The 22,582-nt window shown below is 42.4% G+C and overlaps 1 protein-coding gene across 1 annotated transcript in view; it reads right to left on the minus strand.

Annotated features, from left to right (window-relative positions):
- LOC126234478 (juvenile hormone esterase-like) overlaps positions 1-22,301 on the minus strand; it is an 86,008-nt gene extending 63,707 nt beyond the window's left edge. Inside the window, exons 1-2 of the mRNA XM_049943170.1 lie at positions 22,147-22,301; positions 5,706-5,852 (exon numbers count right to left, since the gene is read on the minus strand). Coding sequence (XP_049799127.1) covers positions 5,706-5,852; positions 22,147-22,293 — 294 coding nt within the window. The 5' untranslated portion in view covers positions 22,294-22,301. The remainder of the gene's footprint in view (positions 1-5,705; positions 5,853-22,146) is intronic.
- Between the last annotated feature and the right edge of the window lie 281 nt (positions 22,302-22,582).

The following is a 22,582-nucleotide window of genomic DNA, read 5'->3' on the forward strand; positions in this document are numbered from 1 at the left end:
GAAATATTGAGCCGTGGTGCATCTATAGGCTTACGTAACTGCGAAAGTGTTGCCGGTGCACGGTTTGTGTACAACCTGACCTGTCGGTAATGTCCCGTAAATGTTCGATGGGATTCATGTCGGTGACGTTCCACGATGTCATCCATAAAAATTCCATCGCTGCGTGGGAACATGAAGTCCATGAGTGGCTCCAAATGGTTTCCAAATAGCCGAACAGTGATCGGTTCAAATGGACCAGAGGACCCAGTTCATTCCAAGTAAAGACGACCCTCAACAATATGGAGCCACCACCAGCTTACACAGTGCCTTGTTGAAATATTGTGTCCATGGACACACTCGAACTCTACTATGAGCTCTTACCAACTGAATGACATCTTGTGTCCAAGGACACACTCGAACCCTACTATGAGCTCTTACCAACTGAAATCGGGGATCATCCGAGCAGGCCACGATTCTCCAGTCGTCTACGATCGAAACGATGTGGTCACGTACCTAGTAGGGACACTGTAGGCGTTCTCGTGCTGTTAGCAAAGTCACTTGCGTCGTTCGTCTGCTCCGTAGCCCATTACCGCCAGATTTCGCCGCACTGTCCTAACGGATACATTTGTCGTACGCCCCACTTTGATTTTTGAAGTTTTTTCATCCAGTGTTGTTTATACGTTAGCAATGACGACTCTACGCAATCGCCGCTGTCCTCTGTCGTTAAGTGAAGGCCGTCGGCAATGGCTTTTATGTCACCACTGACAACTCTACGCAAACGCCGTTGCTCACTATCGTTAAGTGAAGGACGTCGGCCATTGCGTTGTCCGCGCTGAGATTATATGTCTGAAATTTGGTTATCTCGGCACGCTTTTGACACTGTGGATCTCAGAATATTGATTCCCTAATGATTTCCGAAATGGAATGTCCCATGCGTCTAGCTCCAATCACCATTCAACGTTCACAGTCTGTTAATTCCCGTCGAGCAGCCTTAATCACGTCGGAAATGTTTTCACATGAATCATCTGAGTACAAATGACAGTTCCATCAATGCATTCCCCTTTTATACGTTGTGTACACGGTACTACCGCCATCTGTGTATGTGCATATCGCTGTCCCATGATTGTCGTCACAGTGTACACGTTGTGACACGTACTATGATCTGTTGAGGTCCCATTCGAGTATGGGGTGACGGAAGAATAGTTGCTTGAATGATTCTATTTGCGTGCTGCATTTCAAAACCGTCGCACCTTTTAAAACAGTGACAGATAGACGTTAGTACATCTGTAGACTCCTCAACACTCGTTGTTGAAACTTTGTAAATAAGCTTTCCTGTGTTCTCAACTGTTTGCTAGTTCGCGTTCTTCAGCATTTCTTTGACACTCTCCAAAGGGTCACGTAATGCTGTTGAGATTAGTGACGCCCTTCTTTGTATCCCCTCTTAGTACTACTTGATACGGTTCTTAAACTGCTCAGCATTAATATAGGGTGTGTCGCTGGAGTGTTATAAAGGCAATCTCATTTGTAGACAGATCGCATTTTCTCACTAGGGAAACTCCCCATAGCCCTTCCTCAGATTTGGTGAGAAGGTGGCCTAGTGGATAGACCGTCAGTAACTGAACACAGATCAAGCATGGGGACAGGAAGAAGCAAAATACGAGGGCAGTTCAATAAGTACTGCAACACATTTTTTTTCTGAAACAGGGGTTGTTTTATTCAGCATTGAAATACACCAGGTTATTCCCCAATCTTTTAGCTACACAACACTATTTTGCAACGCAATCTCCATTCAATGCTACGGCCTTACGCCACCTTGAAATGAGGGCCTGTATGCCTGCACGGTACCATTCCACTGGTCGATGTCGGAGCCAACGTCGTACTGCATCAATAACTTCTTCATCATCCGCATAGTGCGTCCCACGGATTGCGTCCTTCATTGGGCCAAACATATGGAAATCCGACGGTGCGAGATCGGGGCTGTAGGGTGCATGAGGAAGAACAGTCCACTGAAGTTTTGTGAGCTCCTCTTGGGTGCGAAGACTTGTGTGAGGTCTTGCGTTGTCATGAAGAAGGAGAAGTTCGTTCTGATTTTTGTGCCTACGAACACGCTGAAGTCGTTTCTTCAATTTCTGAAGAGTAGCACAATACACTTCAGAGTTGATCGTTTGACCATAGGGAAGGACATCGAACAGAATAACCGCTTCAGCGTCCCAGAAGACTGTAACCATGACTTTACCGGCTGAGGGTATGGCTTTAAACTTTTTCTTGGTAGGGGAGTGGGTGTGCTGCCACTCCATTGATTGCCGTTTTGTTTCAGGTTCGAAGTGATGAACCCATGTTTCATCGCCTGTAACAACCTTTGACAAGAAATTGTCACCCTCAGCCACATGACGAGCAAGCAATTCCGCACAGATGGTTCTCCTTTGCTCTTTATGGTGTTCGGTTAGACAACGAGGGACCCAGCGGGAACAAACCTTTGAATATTCCAACTGGTGAACAATTGTGACAGCACTACAGAGATGTCAAGTTGAGCACTGAGTTGTTTGATGGTGATCCGTCGATCATCTCGAACGAGTGTGTTCGCACGCTCCGCCATTGCAGGAGTCACAGCTGTGCACGGCCGGCCCGCACGCGGGAGATCAGACAGTCTTGCTTGACCTTGCGGCGATGATGACACACGCTTTGCCCAACGACTCACCGTGCTTTTGTCCACTGCCAGATCACCGTAGACATTCTGCAAGCGCCTATGAATATCTGAGATGCCCTGGTTTTCCGCCAAAAGAAACTCGATCACTGCCCGTTGTTTGCAACGCACATCCGTTACAGACGCCATTTTATCAGCTCCGTACAGCGCTGCCACCTGTCGGAAGTCAATGAAACTATACGAGACGAAGCGGGAATGTTTGAAAATATTCCACAAGAAATTTCCGGTTTTTTCAACCAAAATTGGCCGAGAAAAAAAATGTGTTGCATTACTTATTGAACTGCCCTCGTAGAAACCGTGAATGGTCGAAGATTAAGATGTGTAAAATCGAGCGTATTTCATTGACAGCAGCGTCGCTGTTATCACGGAGTTGGACCCTGAAGGGGGATATCCATATTCGAATTTCGCTTGCGCCCCGTTTTTCCCCAAAATTATAAACTGCTCGTCGGGTCATTCACTTGTCTGTTCACCGTATTCAAATTTATGTCTTTGTCGTGGAATAACGAGGTGTACAGATGGGAACTCCAGACGTACGTATCTTCACCTCTTATTTGTTCTACACGATTACCACATGTTATGACTCTTGTGTTTCGTTTTGGAAGTTTTGGCTTTTCAATTTATTTGCTGCAATATAGTTCACATCCGTTTATTTGTTGTTTTCAGTTCCATGAGAGGTCAATGATTGATCTCACCTGCTCTATCTATTCACCACATTTACTTGCGACGGTAATATATTAATACCACATGACACATATTCTATAACTAGCTTATAGTACGATAACTGCTAAGAGTAAGAATGTGAACAGACCTGTCAATGACCCAATAGAAACTTTATAATTTAATGAATAATAACACTAATAGGACACGAGGGGGATCTGAAGACGTATCTCCCGGTTTACAGTCCAACACCCTGGCTCATACGACCACGACAGCTCAGTTCGTACAAGTTGCTCGACGCTGGATACCTTGAGCTTAAGACATTCACTCTGTTACACTTCTTTTCTCACTGCACAGAACACTTTCTTCTTGTTCTCATGCTTGATCTGTTTCAGATTTTGACTGGCTATTCAATGGGTGATACTACCACGAAATCGGAGGGGGTGCGATGGGAAGTTTCCCTTGTTAGTACTTTACGAATGGAGCGAAGTAAGCTGTCTGCTCGACCTACAACCACGTGTATGAGATCATCCCATTTCATAAAACTATTGGTTCACCCAAGTATTTGTACGAGCTGACTGAGAAATATTTATAGATACTTTAGTCATAGTGGTCTATGTTTCATTTGTTGTATTGTGAAGTACGTATGCAGTTTTTTGGCACTGACAGCCAGTTGCCAATTGTTGGATTACTATTGAATCTTAGGAAGGTCTGACTGAAATTTGAGATGAGTTTGATAGACGATACTTCATCACAGATATCTGCATCGTCAGCAGATAGCATGAGCTGACTATGAATATTGTCAGCAAGGTCATTAAGATACGTATGTTCCCCAATATTCAGTAGGGCACGATTGAAGATACTTCTACGTCTGTTTTCATCAAGAACCGAAATGGCTATCTACAGGCCAAGCATAACAGTATTAAGATACAGGGATTATAGGGTATTAAGTATTTTTCACTGAGTATGCTTAGAAAGTAAAGATTTGTGTACTATTTATCTTCTAGCTCAAAAGTCAGGTCACCTGAATGCCTATGATGCTTCACAAATATTACTTGGTAACTACAATATTAACAAGATAATTAAAGATTAATTTCATATGCTGCTCTCTCATCTCAGAGTTGTACGTCAAAGGAAAACTACGATAGTTCTGAAATAGTGGATGAAAATGTCATTCACAGCCGTTATTTACACGAGGATTCGTTAGAAGCAAATAGTTCAAATGGCTCTGAGCACTAGGGGACTTAACATCTGTGGTCATCAGTACCCTAGAACTTAGAACTACTTAAACCTAACTAACCTAAGGACATCACACACATCCATGCCCGAGGCAGGATTCGAACCTGCGACCGTAGCGGTCACGCGGTTCCAGACTGTAGCACCTAGAACCGCACGGCCACACCGGCCGGCTACAAGCAAATACATTTTACTGAGTGTCTCACAGAATTCGCGCCATATGTACTGCACTCACAGCTCGAAGAAGGAAGTTCATTCCGAAAGCTAGCAAAGCTCTGTACCTCTTGTCTGTGTACCTATCGACGACGCATTGCTTCTACCTTTCGGTGATTCGTCTCCTTTATTCCTAAATAATTCGAAATTCTAAGTACTGTCTTCTGTATGATTAGCTAAAGTAGATATAATATCTGTTGGATTTATCTCACCAGGAGAACATCTGTCAGAGTACGAACTGAAAATCCTTTTTTGGAATGAGGTACATATCGATGGTTGGTGAATTAACGACTTTGTCCACTCTGGTACTTCACAGGAGCTCATATCGACGAAAGAAGCAAACAGTATATGTTTTCTGGGTAATATTGAATGGGTGGATAAAATGCAACTGTATTCGAGAAACGACAACATTATCCCCTTCATGAAACAATGAAATGGATACATAAAACTGCAAGTGGGAGGTGAGAGAGAATCACAGACAGATACACACACGTTCGCCCACACACACACACACACACACACACACACACACACAGAGAGAGAGAGAGAGACAGAGAGACAGAGAGACAGAGAGAGAGAGAGAGAGAGAGATGAACATGTTTTCTACACCTTATGAGAATAATGCTTAGATTTAATGTAAGTAGAGAAACGACATATTTTTAGTTCCACGCACGAATTTCTAAATTAGTTACGCGTGGGTGAAGGACAGCATAAAACCAAATGGAAAAAAGAGCATTATAGAAAGAAAGAAACTGGAGACACACAGACAGCTAAGAGATTTACAAACGAAGACAGATGAGCATTGATAAAGTCGATCAAATATAGACCAGGTGTAGACGGAGGAAGGGAGCCAATCTACAGACGAGACGTTAACACTGAAGAGTGGTCGAGTGCTGTTTACTGTAGTAATACGAACCTTAGCAGTGTAGACGTTCAGGTACAGACAATCTTCGTCTCCCTCATATTCCGTCTTGGCTGTCATAAGGAAGTCTATTTGCGGAGCTACATTGCCTTCCTTTGTCGCGTTTCGTATGCCACTCCATTGTTCTGGTGGTTCCGGCGACTGAAACAAAACATTAATTTTCAGACTATACATTTCTTGTTAAGTAACTAGAAAGAGCAATTTTTGTAAGAACTCATCCACGATATTCGAAAGTGAGGTCAACAATATTAACGCAAGATAAATATAATAAATATAAAAATATAAAAGAATATTGAAAAACCTCTGAGAGATTTGTAAACAAATTGAGCAACGCTGATGTGGTACAAATTACATCGCATACCTAATATTAAAATATCTAAACACAAGTGAATTTCTTTTCCAAAGAACAAGAATAGACTATCACTCTACTATGCGGTACAACAATGGATGAAAACGATCAGAAACAGAAACACCAACGCATTTGGGCAACGTAGCAATTCAAGAACTGGAAAAGAGCTATGTAAACCGAACGATAGAAAAGCGCCAGGATTAAACTGTATCAGTAGGGAACTATTTAAATATAGAGAAACATGCTGAAATAGATACTTCTACAAGTGCTATGAAACCATTAGCGTGTCCGAAGGTCGGAAATATGAGACCCCTCAAAGAGAAATCAGGGGAAGCTAATAGATAATAAACGATCATAGCAGACGGTTCGACACCCGAGGAAACTATTTTGTTCTGACTGTGTCGATCACGATAGCACAACATATTTGCAACTAAAATAATCATCGAGTCAATGAGAGAATACAACAGAGACATCAAATTTTGCGAGTAAAATAAAGGCATTCGATTACGTTTTTAGCACGAAACATTGGGAGAGATTACGACAAAGGGGTTATTCAAAGATCGTAAACGGACTATGCCAGAAGACGGAGATCACGGCTGTTAATAAGACAAGATTATCTAAACGGCATTGTAACTAATAAATGAGTACTTGAAGGGTATGGATTACCACTAATCAACATATACATGGTCCATACCATGACGCTCCATAAAGCAATGAGCAACGCAGGAATAACTCTTAAAAAAGACACTGAAATATTTTTTACTTTTGTTGATGCTAAAGTAGCTTTACCATACAGAGAAAGGAGACTCATTTACAGTACGGACAATATGCAAGGACTACGACCTAAACACATTTCTGTAGTAATCAACTGATGGCTTTCATTAGGCAGTGTACGATACGAAGCAACTATCATAGAAATATTTTGACTATGGTCTTTGGCTACATTTCTGTAGCAAATGGTAATGATGTAAGCAAGACAGAAGCGGATTTATTGAAACACAATCAAACAACAAATGTTGTACTATGGAGCTCCTTTAAATTAGAAATGGGTACACATAGCGTGTGCAGGACGTATATGGAGGATATGAAGTAGATAATGCTCTGGAACAAACATATAAGATATTGTGTTCAGCTCTCCAACATCTGTTCTGTGGAACATAGTGTGCCGTCAATTTAAAAGTTTGGACACTTCGTAGGCCTACTTCCAGCCCACCCATCTGGTCACGGTAGCGCTGCTCTGGCACACGTCTATGGCCAGAGGTTGGGGGGTATGTCCCACATTCAGCGAAGACTGTCTTCTTAGATCTTAGATAACAGCAGCCACACTAACACCATCTAAGGAATTTATTTTTACTCACGGGTATTAATGAAAATCAAAATGATAATGCAGTAATTCGTATGTTCAAAACAATGCAATTGTAGCGTCGAGTTATGAACTAAAAAACGCCATCAGTTATAATTATTCGAGTTTTATTTAGTACACGATGCACTTCTGACCCTGTGGGTCTACCTTCAGGTGTAATTCGTCTTAACACATGCTTTATTTGTTATCTTGAATGAGATGAAATGGATGTTCCTGTCACGAGAAGGATTGATGTTAGGTTATGAATTTCGTAAGTCAGGCGCGGAAAATATGTGCGAAATAGTAGAAAAGATGAATAGCGCAAACTTAACAAATAATCCAAGAAAAGCGTTTTTAACGTTTTAGCAAGAGCATAAGTTTTTTTGAAATGAAACATGTCATCAACAGTGTAGAAAACAATTTGTTAGTACTACATAATGAAGCCAATGGTAAGACCCTAAATTTTTTAGAACAACTGGAGATTTACCTCCACAAAATCAAAACACCAGAATCGATGTAAAATGATCTGTTGTAAAGTTATTTCCTGCATATGTAAATTGTTTTCTGCATACGTCAATTGTTCAATAATTATATCTTTGGAAGTATGAAAAATTCATCCTTGACCACACCATGTACACAACCACCTGTGAAGTGTAATAAACATGTGTTTGCTAATGTGCCACTTGAATGAAGTGAATGAAGTGATATGTTTCAGAACGATGGAGGAAAAGACTTATGCTGTTGCTAAAATGTTAACGCTTTTCTTGGATTATTTGGTAAACTTACACTATTCATCTTTTCCGCTATTTCACACATATTTTCGGCGTCTGACTTAAGAAACTCATAACCTAACATCAAACATTTTCGTGACAGGAATATCTACTTCATCTCATTCAAGAGAACAAATAAAGCACGTATTAAGGCGAATTACACCTGAAGATCGACCCACAGGGTCCTAAATGCATCGTGTACTGAATAAAACACGAAAAATTGTGACTGAAGGCGTTTTTCAATTCATACCTCGAGTGTATTGACTACAGTCACGAGTGAAGCTGCTAAACTCTGCAGAACTCTGAATAATTTGTAAGGAGCCACGGTGTAGCACTGCGTCAAGTGACTGCTGGGCAGTAAGCATAGTGTGGTATAAAAAATGGTTCAAATGGCTCTGAGCACTATGGGACTTAACTTCTGAGGTCTTCAATCCCGTAGAACTTAGAACTACTTAAACCTAACTAACCTAAGAACATCACACACATCCCCGCCCGAGGCAGGATTCGAACCTGCGACAGTAGTGGTCGCGCAGTTCCGGACTGTAGCGCCTAGAACCGCCCGGCCACAACGGCCGGCAGTGTGGCATCATATGGCACATAGCAACATACACGCTAACGGATTGTAAGGCTGTGGTCATCACATCGAACAGCTGTTGTCACATCACAATAAATATAAGTGAAATGTATACATATCGTTCTGCTTGTAATACGGAAACGAACCATTACCGGACATGAGTTCCTATGCGAAACATTACCCTTTTACAACCTCTAGAAGCGTGTAACATGAATTGTGAAACACCCCGTATAACACTCGATAGGTGAAATGTCATTGTGTTTGATGGCCTGCTTATAGCCGTAAAGAATATGACAACATCTACAAAGTTCATTACAGAGCCCGATTATGAAGTAATCTGGGAGAAGTTTAACGTCAAAGGTGGCCCGAACTTGATAATCGGATGCTCCACCTGCGTCAGGAGCTGCAGTGACATAGCGCTTCAGAGGCAACATGCCGAATATTATAAGTTTCCGGTACATGCTGTTGATAAGGGAGGGTCTTCAATTTGCCACCTGTATAATGAAAGAGTCATAGATTCAAATTGGTGCCAGAGACAGTGAGTCGAGTGAGATTGTTTGGAATGCTTTGTCTGAAAAATATTTCCAGCCAATGGGGTGGTTATGTCTCAGACCTACTAGTAACTTACAGACTCGAAATTTTCAAAACAGTTGACGCCGGGGAGCGAATCCAATATCGTAAGACATCAGGTATTAAAAGAAGTTTTGAAAGTTTAGCAAACTGTTTTTCGTATGTAAGGATAGAGGAGACACATCGCAGAGTATCTAAACTGTTAATCTCAAATATAAAGCTTTAATGACGATGATGTGGAGCACAAATGGAAAAAAACTCAATGCATTACTCTGTACGCTTCACCCAAGTAAGAGATGCATAAGGGTGTGAGGGATGGAAAGGGCACATAACTGGGTGAGAAAGTCGTTATGAAAGCAAATTGGTCAAATCAGATTGCAAAAAAAAGTCAAAACCTAGTTGACAACCAAGCTCTGAACGAAGCTAAAGTGTGCGTAACGAGAAGGTTGAAATACTGAAATACGTCTTCCGAAATTGTTACACGGCGAAATATCCTAGTATTATTTCGCCTTTCAATCTTCGCACGGACGTCGAAATTGTGGATATTGAGTTAAGCGCTCGCGGAATAGTGGTTCAGTTAAAGCTGCTCAGAAGTGGAAAGGCAAGATGAGATAGCTGTAAGCTGTACAGAAATTACGAGAAACAAGTTGGTCGTATTTCAGTTGTAGTTCATCGTAGGTCGCCGGAGGTGCGAAAGATACCTACCGACTAGGAAAAAACAGAGGTCATTCCCGCTTTGAAGAACGGTATTATGACGTAATTTGGATAACGAAATTCTCCTCTACAAGAATCAACGTGGATCCCGCGGTCGGAGATCTAGCGCAGTTCAGCTTGCCCTGTTCGCCCATGATATCCAGAGTCCGGAAACAAGACGCTTTTAATGAACAAAATATAGCTTGTCGAGTATCGGGCCTGATTTGTAATTGGATTCATGATTTCATTGTAAATGAATTCAGAATGTCGTTCTTTATCGAAAAAATTTGGGAGTTCTAAAGGTAATTTCACTAGTACCCCAAGAGAGCGCTATTCGTCCATTATTGTTTACAACGAATTATCTGAAAGAAAACGTTATGATGACACATAGGTAGCACGAATTCAGAACATTTATTTGCACAAACTAATGAGTGCTATCTACAGGGGATCTCAAATTGATTATACATTTCTGGATTTCCAAAACTCTTTCGAGACATCTTTCCTCACAAAAGATGCTGAAAAACGCAAAAGAATGGCAGCTTGAGGGGGTGTCATGGACATAATAAGGGAGGTGGGGTGGCAGTCATTAAATTAAAGGAATTTTTCGTCGCGAGATCTTTTACAAAATTTCAATCACCAACTTGCTCCTCGAAATCCTCGAAATCCGAGTCTGTATAGGAAGAGATTATAGTAATAGTAAAATAAGAGGAATCAGAGCCTGTACGGGAAGATTAAAATGTACATTTTTCTCACACGCTGTTGGAGACTGGAATGGTAAGAACTACCATGAAGGTGTTTCGATAAACACTCGACTCGGGACAGAAGCTGTACGTACTACACTCATGCTCATAAATTAAGGATAATTGCAGAATGTGGCGCCACTGGCGCTGATAGCATAGGCACATAGGGAACACACACGACACAGATCTTTACGTCCACGTTATTGGTGATAAGATGAGAAAACCGTCCCGAAACACATGTGGTACAATACGCCACTGTTTCCTTGCGCATGTACCCTGACATCAATATGGGATATAATCACCATGCACATGCACACAGGCGGCAAAACGGGTTGGCATACTCTGGATCAGGTGGTTGAGCAGCTGCTGGGGTATAATCTCCCATTCTAGCACCAGTGCCTGTCGGAGCTCCTGAAGTGTCCTAGGGGTTTGAAGACGTGCAGCGATACGTCGACCGAGAGCATCCCAGACCTGCTCGATGGGGTTTAGGTCTGGACAACAGGCAGGCCACTCCATTCGGCTGATATCTTCTGTTTCCAGGTACTCCTCCACGATGGCAGCTCGGTGGAGCCATGTGTTATAATTCATCAGGAGGAAGGTGGGACCCACTGCACCTCTGAAAAGGCGGACATACTGGTGCAAAATTACGTCCCGATACACCTGAGCTGTTGCAGTTCCTCTGTCAAAGACAGGCAGGGGTGTCCGTGCACCAATCATAGACCCACCCCACACCATCAACGCACGACCGCCATACTGGTCCCTTTCAAGGACATTAAGGGGTTTCTGGTTCACGCCAGATGAAAACCCGGCGAGAATCACTGTTCAGACTATACCAGGACTCGTCCATGAACATAACCTGGGACCACTGTTCCAATGATCATGTACTGTGTTCTTGACACCAGGCGCTACGGGCTCTCCTGTGACCAGGGGTCAGTGGAATGGACCTTGCAGGTCTCCAGGCGAATAAATCATGTTTTTTCAGTCGTCTGTGTGTCTGGAGACAACTGTTCCAGTGGCTGCGGTAAAGTCCAGAACAAGGCTATCTGCAGTACTCCGTGGCCGTCTGCGGGCGCTGATGGTGAGAGATCGGTCTTCTCGCAGTCTTGTACAGTGTGGACTTCCCGTACTGTAGCGCCTCGACACGTTTTCTCTCTGCTGCAATCGTTACCACAATCGTGATATCACACTTTGTGGCACACGGAGGGCTGGTGCTAAGACCTGCTGTGTTTGACGAGCCTCCAGTCGTCCTAGTATTCTACCAGCCATAACGTCATCAATATGAGTTCTTTGAGCGATTTTCAACACACAGTCACCGTTAGCACATCTGAAAACGTCTGCGTACTTACGCGCTTCACCGTACTCTGACATGCACCAACACACCTCTGCCTATGTGGACTGCTGCCAGCACCACCGTGCGACGACCGCAGGTCCGATGCATCGCATGGTCATACCCCGAGGTGATTTCAACCCGCAAACCGCCCACCAGAGCATTGTTTGATCAAGTATCAGCATTATCCTTAATTTATGAGCATGAGTGTAGAAAGGTTTACTGTTGCAGTTTCGAGTTCGTAGGTTGAAAGAAGAGGAGGAGAATATAGTACGTCCCACGAAATAAGCACGTCTCGGGGATAATAGAAATTATACCTCGTACGACGGCTTCCCTACAATCATTCTACCAATGCGTCATTTGTGAAAGGAACGGCGACGACGGAAAAAGGTGGTGTTACTAGAAGTATTCCACAGATACAAACAATACCAAGAGTCTGTGAGATGACCATGATCCGGCTGTTCGCGCCATGAATCCTTAGACAAGAACCGCAGAGCAGATAGGCACAGTACTGAAGTCACTACGGCTCCACATCCCTGTCGGTACCTGTGACGATCTCATTCACTCTCCTCCTGCACGTCTAGCAACGGTCCGGGCTGCGAATGGTGGTTGTTCAGGGCTTTAACAGTTGGTCGCATTAATGCGACTGAACAATGTACTCACTAACAGAGTACATGTTAGATACTTTCAATACAATCTTTGTCCTCACGCACATCCAAAACCTTTTCTGATTTGAATGCTTTTCTTGAACCACCGTTTGGTCTACGGCATTTAGCAAGATGTTTACAGAGCACGAAGGCGTCAGACAGTGCATATCGTTTCGGTTTATGGTCTTTCGCATTGATGGATGTGAAGACTGCTTAGCAATCGAGAGATCTCATTGCTGGATTAATTGTAATTACAGAATTGGCTTGGCCTTGAGTAAACGTAAGTTCTTTTTGATTAACAACGAAACACGTTACACAGAAGTTTCTCCATCGGAATTGTCGTCTTCTACTCTCTCTCTTATAAGATAACTTGGCCAAAAAGCTAGCTTCAACCGCAACATGAATAATGCTACGATTGTATGTTTTCAGGTTTTTGTACTGATTTACGATTTCATTATGGAAATAGGGTCGTCTGCTTCGTTAGTAACCCGAAAAACGTTCCGCAATCGAGACATTTTCATGATTAAAATTCTATGCCTGTATGTACTCCTTTTTTCCCTTTTTCTTTTGTCTTTAAAGCCTTATACATTGTTTATGCGAACCGCCGAATGTATCAAAAGCAACGTTGCTTCATCTACTCTATCATACAACTTAAGGCATACTCTTGGCAATATTTATATCACCGGTAGGATTACGTTTTCTGTCAAAATTGCAACATATCTTATTTCTCTGAAACATAATAACGCTAACGTGTTTGAAATCTTATTGTCTGGTATACAACAATATCCTTCAGTACGAATAAGCGACAATTAATAAATGTATTCCCCAACACTAATTCACAAATGAATCTAAGTAAAAAATGGGAGATAGGCGAAAATATTTAATCTTAGGTTGAAGGAGTAGCCTAAGTCGAAGTAGAGTGTGATTGTGAAGTTATCTGGAGACGTTTAACAGGTCTAGGGGAAATAAAGTTAATTGTGGGGTGTTATTACCGGCCACCAGTCTCAACCGTGACAGTTCTAGAATCATTCAAAGGGAGTCTACATTCTGTATCGAAGAAGTACCCGTATCATGCTCTATTAGTCGGAGGCGACTTCAACCTACCTAGTATAGACTGGGATGTCTATGGATTCATTACAGGTGCTACAGACAAGCCGTCGTGTGAATTACTTTTGAACATTATCCGAAAACTATCTTGAGCAGCTAAATCAACAGCTAACGCGTAATGGAAATATTTTAGATCTCGTAGCCACGAACAGACCAGACTTCATCGACGGCGTCAGTGTTGAGACAGGGATTAGTGATCATCATGTTGTCATTACGACTATGGTTACGAGAGTTAAAAAGTCGGCCAAGAGGGCTAGGAGAGTATTCTTACTAGAAAGAGCAGATAAGCAGTTGTTAGCATCCCACTTATTAAATGAATCGACTTTATTTACTTCCGGTACGATGGACGTGGAAGAATTATGAGCAAATTTTAAACACACTGTAAATCACACATTGGACAAGTATGTGCCGAAAAAGTGGGTTACGGACGGAAAAGACCCACCGTGGTTTAACAGCGCAATTCGGAGAATGCTCAGGAAGCAAAGGCAGTTGCACTCGCGGTACAAGAAAGATCGGGAGAATGAGGACAGACCAAAGTTAGTAGAGATTCGTGATGCTGTAAAAAGATCTATGCGCGAAGCATTCAACCACTACCACCGTCATACCTTAGCAAAAGATCTTGCTGAAAACCCAAGGAAATTCTGATCTTACGTAAAATCGGTAAGCGGGTCGAAGGCTTCCATCCAGTCACTCACTGATCAGTCTGGCCTGGCAACGGAAGACAGCAAAACGAAAGCTGAAATTTTAAATTTAGCATTTGAGAAATCTTTCACGGAGGAGAATCGTACAAACATATCGCCGTTTGAGTCTCGTACAGATTCCCGTATGGAGGACATAGTGATAGACATCCCTGGGGTTGTGAAGCAGGTGAATGGGTTGAAAATAAATAAATCGCCAGGTCCTGATGAGATTCCAATTCGGTTTTACAGAGTGTACTCTACTGCATTGGCTCCTTACTTAGCTTGCATTTATCGCGAATCTCTTGCCCAACGTAAGGTCCCGAGCGACTGGATAAAAGCGCAGGTGACGCCTGTATATAAGAAGGATAGAAGGACGGATCCTCAAAATTACAGACCAATATCCTTAACATCGGTTTGTTGCAGGATTCTCGAACATATTCTCAGTTCGAATATAATGAATTTCCTTGAGACAGTGAAGTTGCTGTCCATGCATCAGCACGGCTTTAGAAAGCATCGTTCCTGCGAAACGCAACTCGCCCTTTTTTCACATGATATCTTGCGAACCATGGATGAAGGGTATTAGACGGATGCCATATTCCTTGACTTCCGGAAAGGGTTAGACTCGATGCCCCACTGCAGACTCCTAACTAAGGTACGAGCATATGGGATTGGTTCCCAAGTATGTGAGTGGCTCCAAGACTTCTTAAGTAATAGAACCCAGTAAGTTGTCCTCGATGGTGAGTGTTCATCGGAGGTGAGGGTATCATCTGGAGTGCCCCAGGGAAGTGTGGCAGGTCCGCGGTTGTTTTCTATCTACATAAATGGTCTTTTGGATTGGATGGATAGCAATGAGTGGCTGTTTGCTGATGATGCTGTGGCGTACGGGAAGGTGTCGTCGTTGAGTGACTGTAGGAGGATACAAGATGACTTGGACAGGATTTGTGATTGGTGTAAAGAATGGCAGCTAACTCTAAATATAGATAAATGTAAATTAATGCAGATGAATAGGAAAAAGAATCCCGTAATGTTTGAATAATCCATAGTAGTGTAGCGCTTGACACAGTCACGTCAATTAAATATTTGGGCGTAATATTGCAGAGCGATATGAAGTGGGACAAGCATGTAATGGCAGTTGTGGGGAAGGCGGATAGTCGTCTTCGGTTCATTGGTAGAATTTTTCGGAAGATGTGGTTCATCTGTAAAGGACACCGCTTACAAAACACTAATACGACCTATTCTTGAGTACTGCTCGAGCGTTTGTGATCCCAATCAGGTCGGATTGAGGGAGGACATAGAGAAGCAATTCAGAGGCGGGCTGGTAGATGTGTTAGTGGTATGTTTGATCATCACGCGAGTGTTACGGAAATGCTTCAGAAACTCGGGTGGGAGTCTCCTTCGTGAATCGCTACTGAGGAAATTTAGAAACCAGCATTTGAGGCTGACTGCAGTACAATTTTACTGCCGCCAACTTACATGTCGCGAAAAGACCACAAAGATAAGATAAGAGAGATTAGGTCTCGTACAGAGGCATATAGGCAGTCATTTTTCCCTCGTTCTGTTTGGGAGTGGAACAGGGAGAGAAGGTGGTAGTTGTGGTACGAGGTACTCTCCACCACGCACCGTATGGTGGATTGCGGAGTATGTATGTAGATGTAGATGTAGAAATTTAAAGCTCTTAAAATATTTTGGTTCAATTTTTTTTTACACTAGCAACACCTTTTAATCGTCAGTTCAGTCGGCCGTTTCTACAGTGGCTAGTTTCGAGAAACTAAAAAGTATTCTAAAATCAAACTGCTGCTCTCGGAACAACTGAGTCTATTGCTAGTGAAAATCAAACAATATTTTTTACAATAAAATTGTTTTTATTCGTGCGATACGTACGGTAAGAAGAAAGTTACAAATTTCCCAATTCAGTGAAGTAACGGAATATTAGGAATGGCTTTCAAAGTATTTTTTTGTATGCACCGGACATGTAGTGGTTTATCATTTTGAGAACACATGTAGGCTCTGTATTGTTAGAACAACATTTATTATGTATTTACTAGGGGTATACAACCAGCATATGCACAGGGAGGTCCAAAAGTCCGGAAACACCCTCATAAAATTCAAATGGAGTAGCAAACAAGGAAACAGAGTCGCTACACACGAGGAACGGGAAGGTGGAAACTTTATAGGCTATACCACCAACATGGCGGCCATCTTGAAAGCCGCCATCTTGGATTCAACTCCAAAATTTCAAATGGGAATGTGGTCATGTGACATATCAAACAGATAGAGAATTTCACCAGAAAAACAATGCCGTTGTTATTTTAAACATAGCTTTATTCATTCTCGGGTTATAGCCAGTTACATGTGGCAGTGGTGGGACGCTCGGCAGCATGTGTGTTATGTGCCGAAGAGACATTACGCCGATGTTACACAGTCCCGAGAGACCAACAACAGTCATAGGAATGGCTCGATATGTTGTCCATTATGCTGGAATGTTAATGCTATCCTCCGAACCAAGTTCTGATGAACTTTGACCAACACATCTGGCTGAATTTAACCACGCGCATCAACAATGAGCTGCTATAGATTATGCAAATCCCGTATTTTCACAGAATAAACCAGTGCTTTGACATGACCCCAAAGATAAAAATCCAAAGGAGTCAAATTTGGTGAAACATTGTGCCCATAATGTGGTGGGGCTGCATCATGCTGGAAGAATTCCGGAAATGTCCCGTCTTCCGTTAACAACGAGGGAAACACTTCATGCAATAACCTCAGATAACCGTTGAATGTAAACGTACCATCAATAAAAAAAGGTCCAACGACATTGGTACCCCACACACCACACCCGACCATCACTTTTTGTGAGTCGACCGTTTTGGAAGGATCAATCCAGTGGGGATTTGTGTCGGACCAGTATCTGCGATTCTGCTTGTTCACTTCACCATTGATAAAGAAATTGGCTTCATCACTGAACAGCACCTGATAGGAGAAACGTGGGTTTATCTGCAGCTACTGTGTCACCCATTCTGCGAACTGTACCCGACGGTCTGGGTCATCATCGTTCAGGTGTTGGAACAGCTGAATTTTGTACGGGTGCCATTTGTGCTGCGATAAAATTCGCATTATGGAGGTACGACTAACTCCACATTCTTGTGACAGGGACGAGTACTCCGTTGCGGGCTCCTGCTAAATGATGCCAACACGCTCACTGTTGTTGCTTCATCGGTGGCGCATTTTGGTCTTCCAGCCTTAGGTTTATCTGCGACAGAACCTGTTGCTCGGAATTTGGCCAAAAGCTTGGCAACTGCGCTGAGAGTGATGGGCTGTCTGGTTGGGTGACGACTGTTGAAATCCTCAGCAATGACCCGTGTGCTTCTTTCTCCTGATATCAAGACGATTTCAATGCTTTCTACATGTGTTAAGGACATTTTGTAACCTGTAAATTTTAACAATGATTAAAGCGTTAACCGCTACGGTCGCAGGTTCGAATCCTGCCTCGGGCATGGATGTGTGTGATGTCCTTAGGTTAGTTAGGTTTAACTAGTTCTAAGTTCTAGGGGACTAATGACCTCAGCAGTTGAGTCCCATAGTGCTCAGAGCCATTTGATTAAAGCGTTAACATCAGTAAATGATACCTAACAGTTAAACACGTGTAACATATCAGGCATGGGATAGTCACTTTGCACCGTATCAGACTCCATTTTATGACTTCTCAGTACGTAATACTCACGCTGCCGAGCGTCCCACTGCTGCCGCAAGTAATGGGCTATAACCTGAGAATGAATAAAGCTATGTTTAAAATAACAACGGCATTGTTTTTCTGGTTAAATTCTCTATCTGTTTGATATGTCACATGACCACATTTCCATTTGAAATTTTGGAGTTGAATGCAAGATGGCGGCTTTCAAGATGGCCGCCATGTTGGTGGCATAGCCTATAAAGTTTCCCCCTTCCCGTTCCTTGTGTGTAGGGACTCAGTTTCCTTGTTTGCTACTCCATTTGGATTTTATCAGGGTGTTTCCGAACTTTTGGACCACCCTGTATTATAGCAGTAGGGACGTGTAATGCGTCCAGTAACACGCGCTTAAGCCTATGACACTAATCTTCTCCTGAAGGGCTATAATTTTGTCCCCCTAATACTCTAAAAAATTTTAAGGGATGTGTTTCAAAACATTCTGATGTCGTCACCGTTCTTACGATTCACTGTAAGAATTATGTGTTGCACTAGATACTTGAGTCGGAAGCGTGCTTTACAAGTCTACAAATTAAATTAGATGCGGTCACCAGGGATGGACTGTATGATATGGACATGAATTCGGAATAAGTAACAAAAATGAATGCTACCTTTGATTGACATTCCTCCTCTTTTCGCAGAGACTTACTTTCTAGTAAAATTCGTTGTCCATCTACTAAAATATTTTCCTCCAAATTCAACACGTGATAATGAATTTATTGTTCTTATAACCGTTTGTCGGCTGTCTGCTAAGTTGCCCCTTCTCCAGCGGAAGGAGGTTTTCAGAAATAAATAAAAATGTTGTTGGCTTCCACTGTTGACACTTACAGCTGGAGGGACGCCCCTTTCGCATAGTACTTTGCGTACTACTACAAAAAAGATAAAAATTTTTAAGAAAATGCGGATGAGAAACGTCTGTTTCAACTGATTCATGTTTCTCTGACAGTGTGTGCGTCACATCCTTGACTGATCTTTCACGAAGGTAACTCTTCGTACTTGTAACTTATTGAATCTATAAGCTGAGATAATACAAAGATAATAGCTTACTCATGGGCGATAAGTGCCCAGTTTCCAACACACTAGAAGATTCAACAGAAACAAGCATTGTAATGTTCATGGTCTGTTCGAATATCATGGAACAGAAAACCAGGTGTTCGTTATGACCTGCTCAAAAAATAATGTTAATGTGGGATGTGTTACCATTGGACTGAAGAGGTTTTTGATAGTTTTTACTGCAACAAACGAAAATGTTCTATTTATTGGCTTTGTCACTGGAATGGAATGGATAATAAATAACACATTTTTTTCATATTTTAAATTGAAGCTAAATCGAGGTAGTGTCGAGTCCTTTCAGGCAACACTTATTAACGCTAGTGGTAGTTATGGTAAAGGTAAAGTACGAAACAGATTAATTGCTGGAAAGTCAGTTGCAGTCAGTTACTTTTCTCTCACGGCTGTTATATGTGACAGTTCTCCGCTGGTAATGGATGCATTTACTTAAATATACAACAAGCTTACCAATATCTATCGCCTGGAGTTTAGCATCCTTGAAGTAGCCGTAACAGGCAGATTTCTGTTTTCGCATAAAACAGAATTTATCCGTTTCGAATCATTCTTGAATAGTTTTGAGATGACGTTTTATGTGCAAACCCTTCGGATGTCTTAAACATAAGAAAACTTTTGCTTCTGCCATTAAGGATTTTATTTAATTGATATCGTGTTTCGGAAAGTAACTCCCATTCCTAAGTGTGTTTCCAGTGCAGTGTGACATTATCCTTTTCGCTTTTGTTATGTGAGGCTAATAAAAAGAGAAACCGTAAAGACATCAGTATTCCTGAAGTTGTCTAGATAATGTAGAATATCACACAAAGTTTGCGCCATATTATGTTATGGTGCTGAATTATGAAGGTAATATTTCCGTGAACATCGTGATAAATTTGTAGCAATAGGCATTTAAACCGTGTGCATATATATTCCCACATCATCAGGTCATTTTCATATATTCTAGGAAGTACTACTTCTAGAATAGATTTAATATCACCCAGCATTTTAGACACTAATGAAGAAATTGTAAGCGTTCACACCGTTGATGCCATTTATTTTTGACCCAGTAAATACAAAATGAAGTAGTCTGAAGAACCAAACAGTTAATTGAAAATCGCAGATGTCAGTTAATTGTTAACCTATATCCAAAACCGAATGGAAATTTTTTTTCGTTGTAAATAACATATTGAATGACACAGTTAGGTCTTTGAGTGGGGTCACTTTCAGTTCCTCCCTCCCAATAGTTGATATTCGATGTCGCTTGACTCGGAGGTATTCTTTTCGAACCTTGGTAATTGAAGAACTTTTCACTGCCATTATTTAGCCGTCAAAGGAATAAGATGTGGTCGTGTGAAGTTCCTGAGCAGCAGGCTATGCAGCAATGTCTTGAATGAATTACAAATCCTCGGTAATGTGGCAGGGAGAATGGACATGTGGCACTTTGTAGTGACCCTTCTGGCATGTGGGGAGATTAAGCGTGTTTTGTTGGAAAGGAAGAGGCAATGTCGGCACCAGGCTCCACTCTCTTCGTTTCCTCTCTCATCACCAACAACACAACGAAGACACTGACTAAACACACAACTATCACAACACACTTCGTTTAACATACGCCTTTAAGGCAATATCATGTGGTTATGATTAAAGTGCAGCTACTAATCCAGACGGTGCAGCATCTTAAACCTCATGATCCGCAGGAACGTCTGAACTTCCTCTTCGGTTTCTGGTACGGATCGAAGTTGATACATGTGGCCGGACAATATTCTATGGAGTGACGAGGCACATTTTACACTGCAGGTTGCAGTGGATACAAAGAACTGCCAAACTGAGGCTACTGTCAATTCGTCTGTTGAGCACGAAGAGCCATGGCTCCGCCCATATGTCACTGAGTGGTGTGTATTCACAAGCACCTTTATTCTGCTTGCGTTCTTCTTTGAAGAGAATAGATCTAAAGGGACTGTCAGATGTACCGCGATGTCTGTACGTTACGGAGACCTCCTTGAACAGCACGTGATTGCTGCTTTGGAAGAGCACAACTATGAGGAAATCATTGTTTTCGTGCAAGATAGGGCAGTACACCATGTCACTCGCCGAGTGAAGTATCTGCTTAATGTAACCTGGGACGAACGTGTTATCTCCAGATATTTTCCAGATACATAGCCTGCAAGATCTCCTGATATCACTCCATGTGGGATCTAAAAGAACGCTTTTACCATGTAAACCTTTTGGCGCTACCTGATCTGAGGGTCCGTATACAGGAACACTTAAGTTATATTCCACGGAACTGCTACGAGTTGATTGTCCCGTCGTTTTGCGGATGTATCATCTCGTGCAGATCTTGTGCAGATACTGAACAAATTATGTAAGTGGAAATTAATAAGAAAATCAACACTATGCCTTTATCGCTTGTATGAGATTTTCTTCCCACGTCTCGTTCTTAATCCACTACACACAGAAACATTTCTGTACGTCTTTCTCGCGTTCACAGCTCCAGGTTTTCGTCTGATGGCCAAGATTGGAACTAATTTTTTTCCAGAGAAAATCGGTTTCGCATTAACGCAGTAGCATATCTACCAAGTTTCGCTACCTTACAAAAAATACAGCCCTCACTGGATTTCTGAGAATAGCAGCATTGTAAAAATAGCGGCCCTGTATCTCTTACACTACACAAGGATGATGGTTACGTTAGGTAGCCTACCTTACCCACTGGGGTCTCTCAGTTAGAAATGTCACTCTTGCCATTATTTGTTTTTGTGCGCTATCCTTTTCCATTTGTCTTGAATAATCTCAATATCGACGACACGTTGAATTCATATCTACCTGTCTTGCCTGTAAGTCATAGCTCTGAAAGTAGTAAGTGTTTGAACTCACCTTGAACCTGAGCGGTCCTACGGGTGGCTTGGCATAAGGGATGCCTTGGAAACTGCAGTAAGTTCTGCCGGAGGGCGTCTTGAGCCTGCAGCCTCGGAGCGCACCCTGGGGTATGCTTATGGTCACCGCGCCGCCCACTCGTGCCATGGCGAGCAACACTGACACGCAGAATGGCGGGCAGCGGTCTCACTGCTCTGATACCGGCGGAGATAACTGCAGAGCAAAGTCTCAGGCGCCACTACAAACATTCTGATACCAAACGTTGGGCGTGCTCACCTCACACGATGCACACTTACATGTTCACATCTCAGAGACACATTTCCCATAACTGCTGCAACATATATTTCCTTTTCAGTAAATGATAATTAGTTGAAACCCTCAGCTGCCGACAGGTGTTGTTGACATACCTCGATGGGGACTTAGTGGGCGCGAGTAA

Source organism: Schistocerca nitens, chromosome 2 (genome assembly GCF_023898315.1).
Source record: "Schistocerca nitens isolate TAMUIC-IGC-003100 chromosome 2, iqSchNite1.1, whole genome shotgun sequence".
Lineage (NCBI taxonomy): Eukaryota > Metazoa > Arthropoda > Insecta > Orthoptera > Acrididae > Schistocerca > Schistocerca nitens.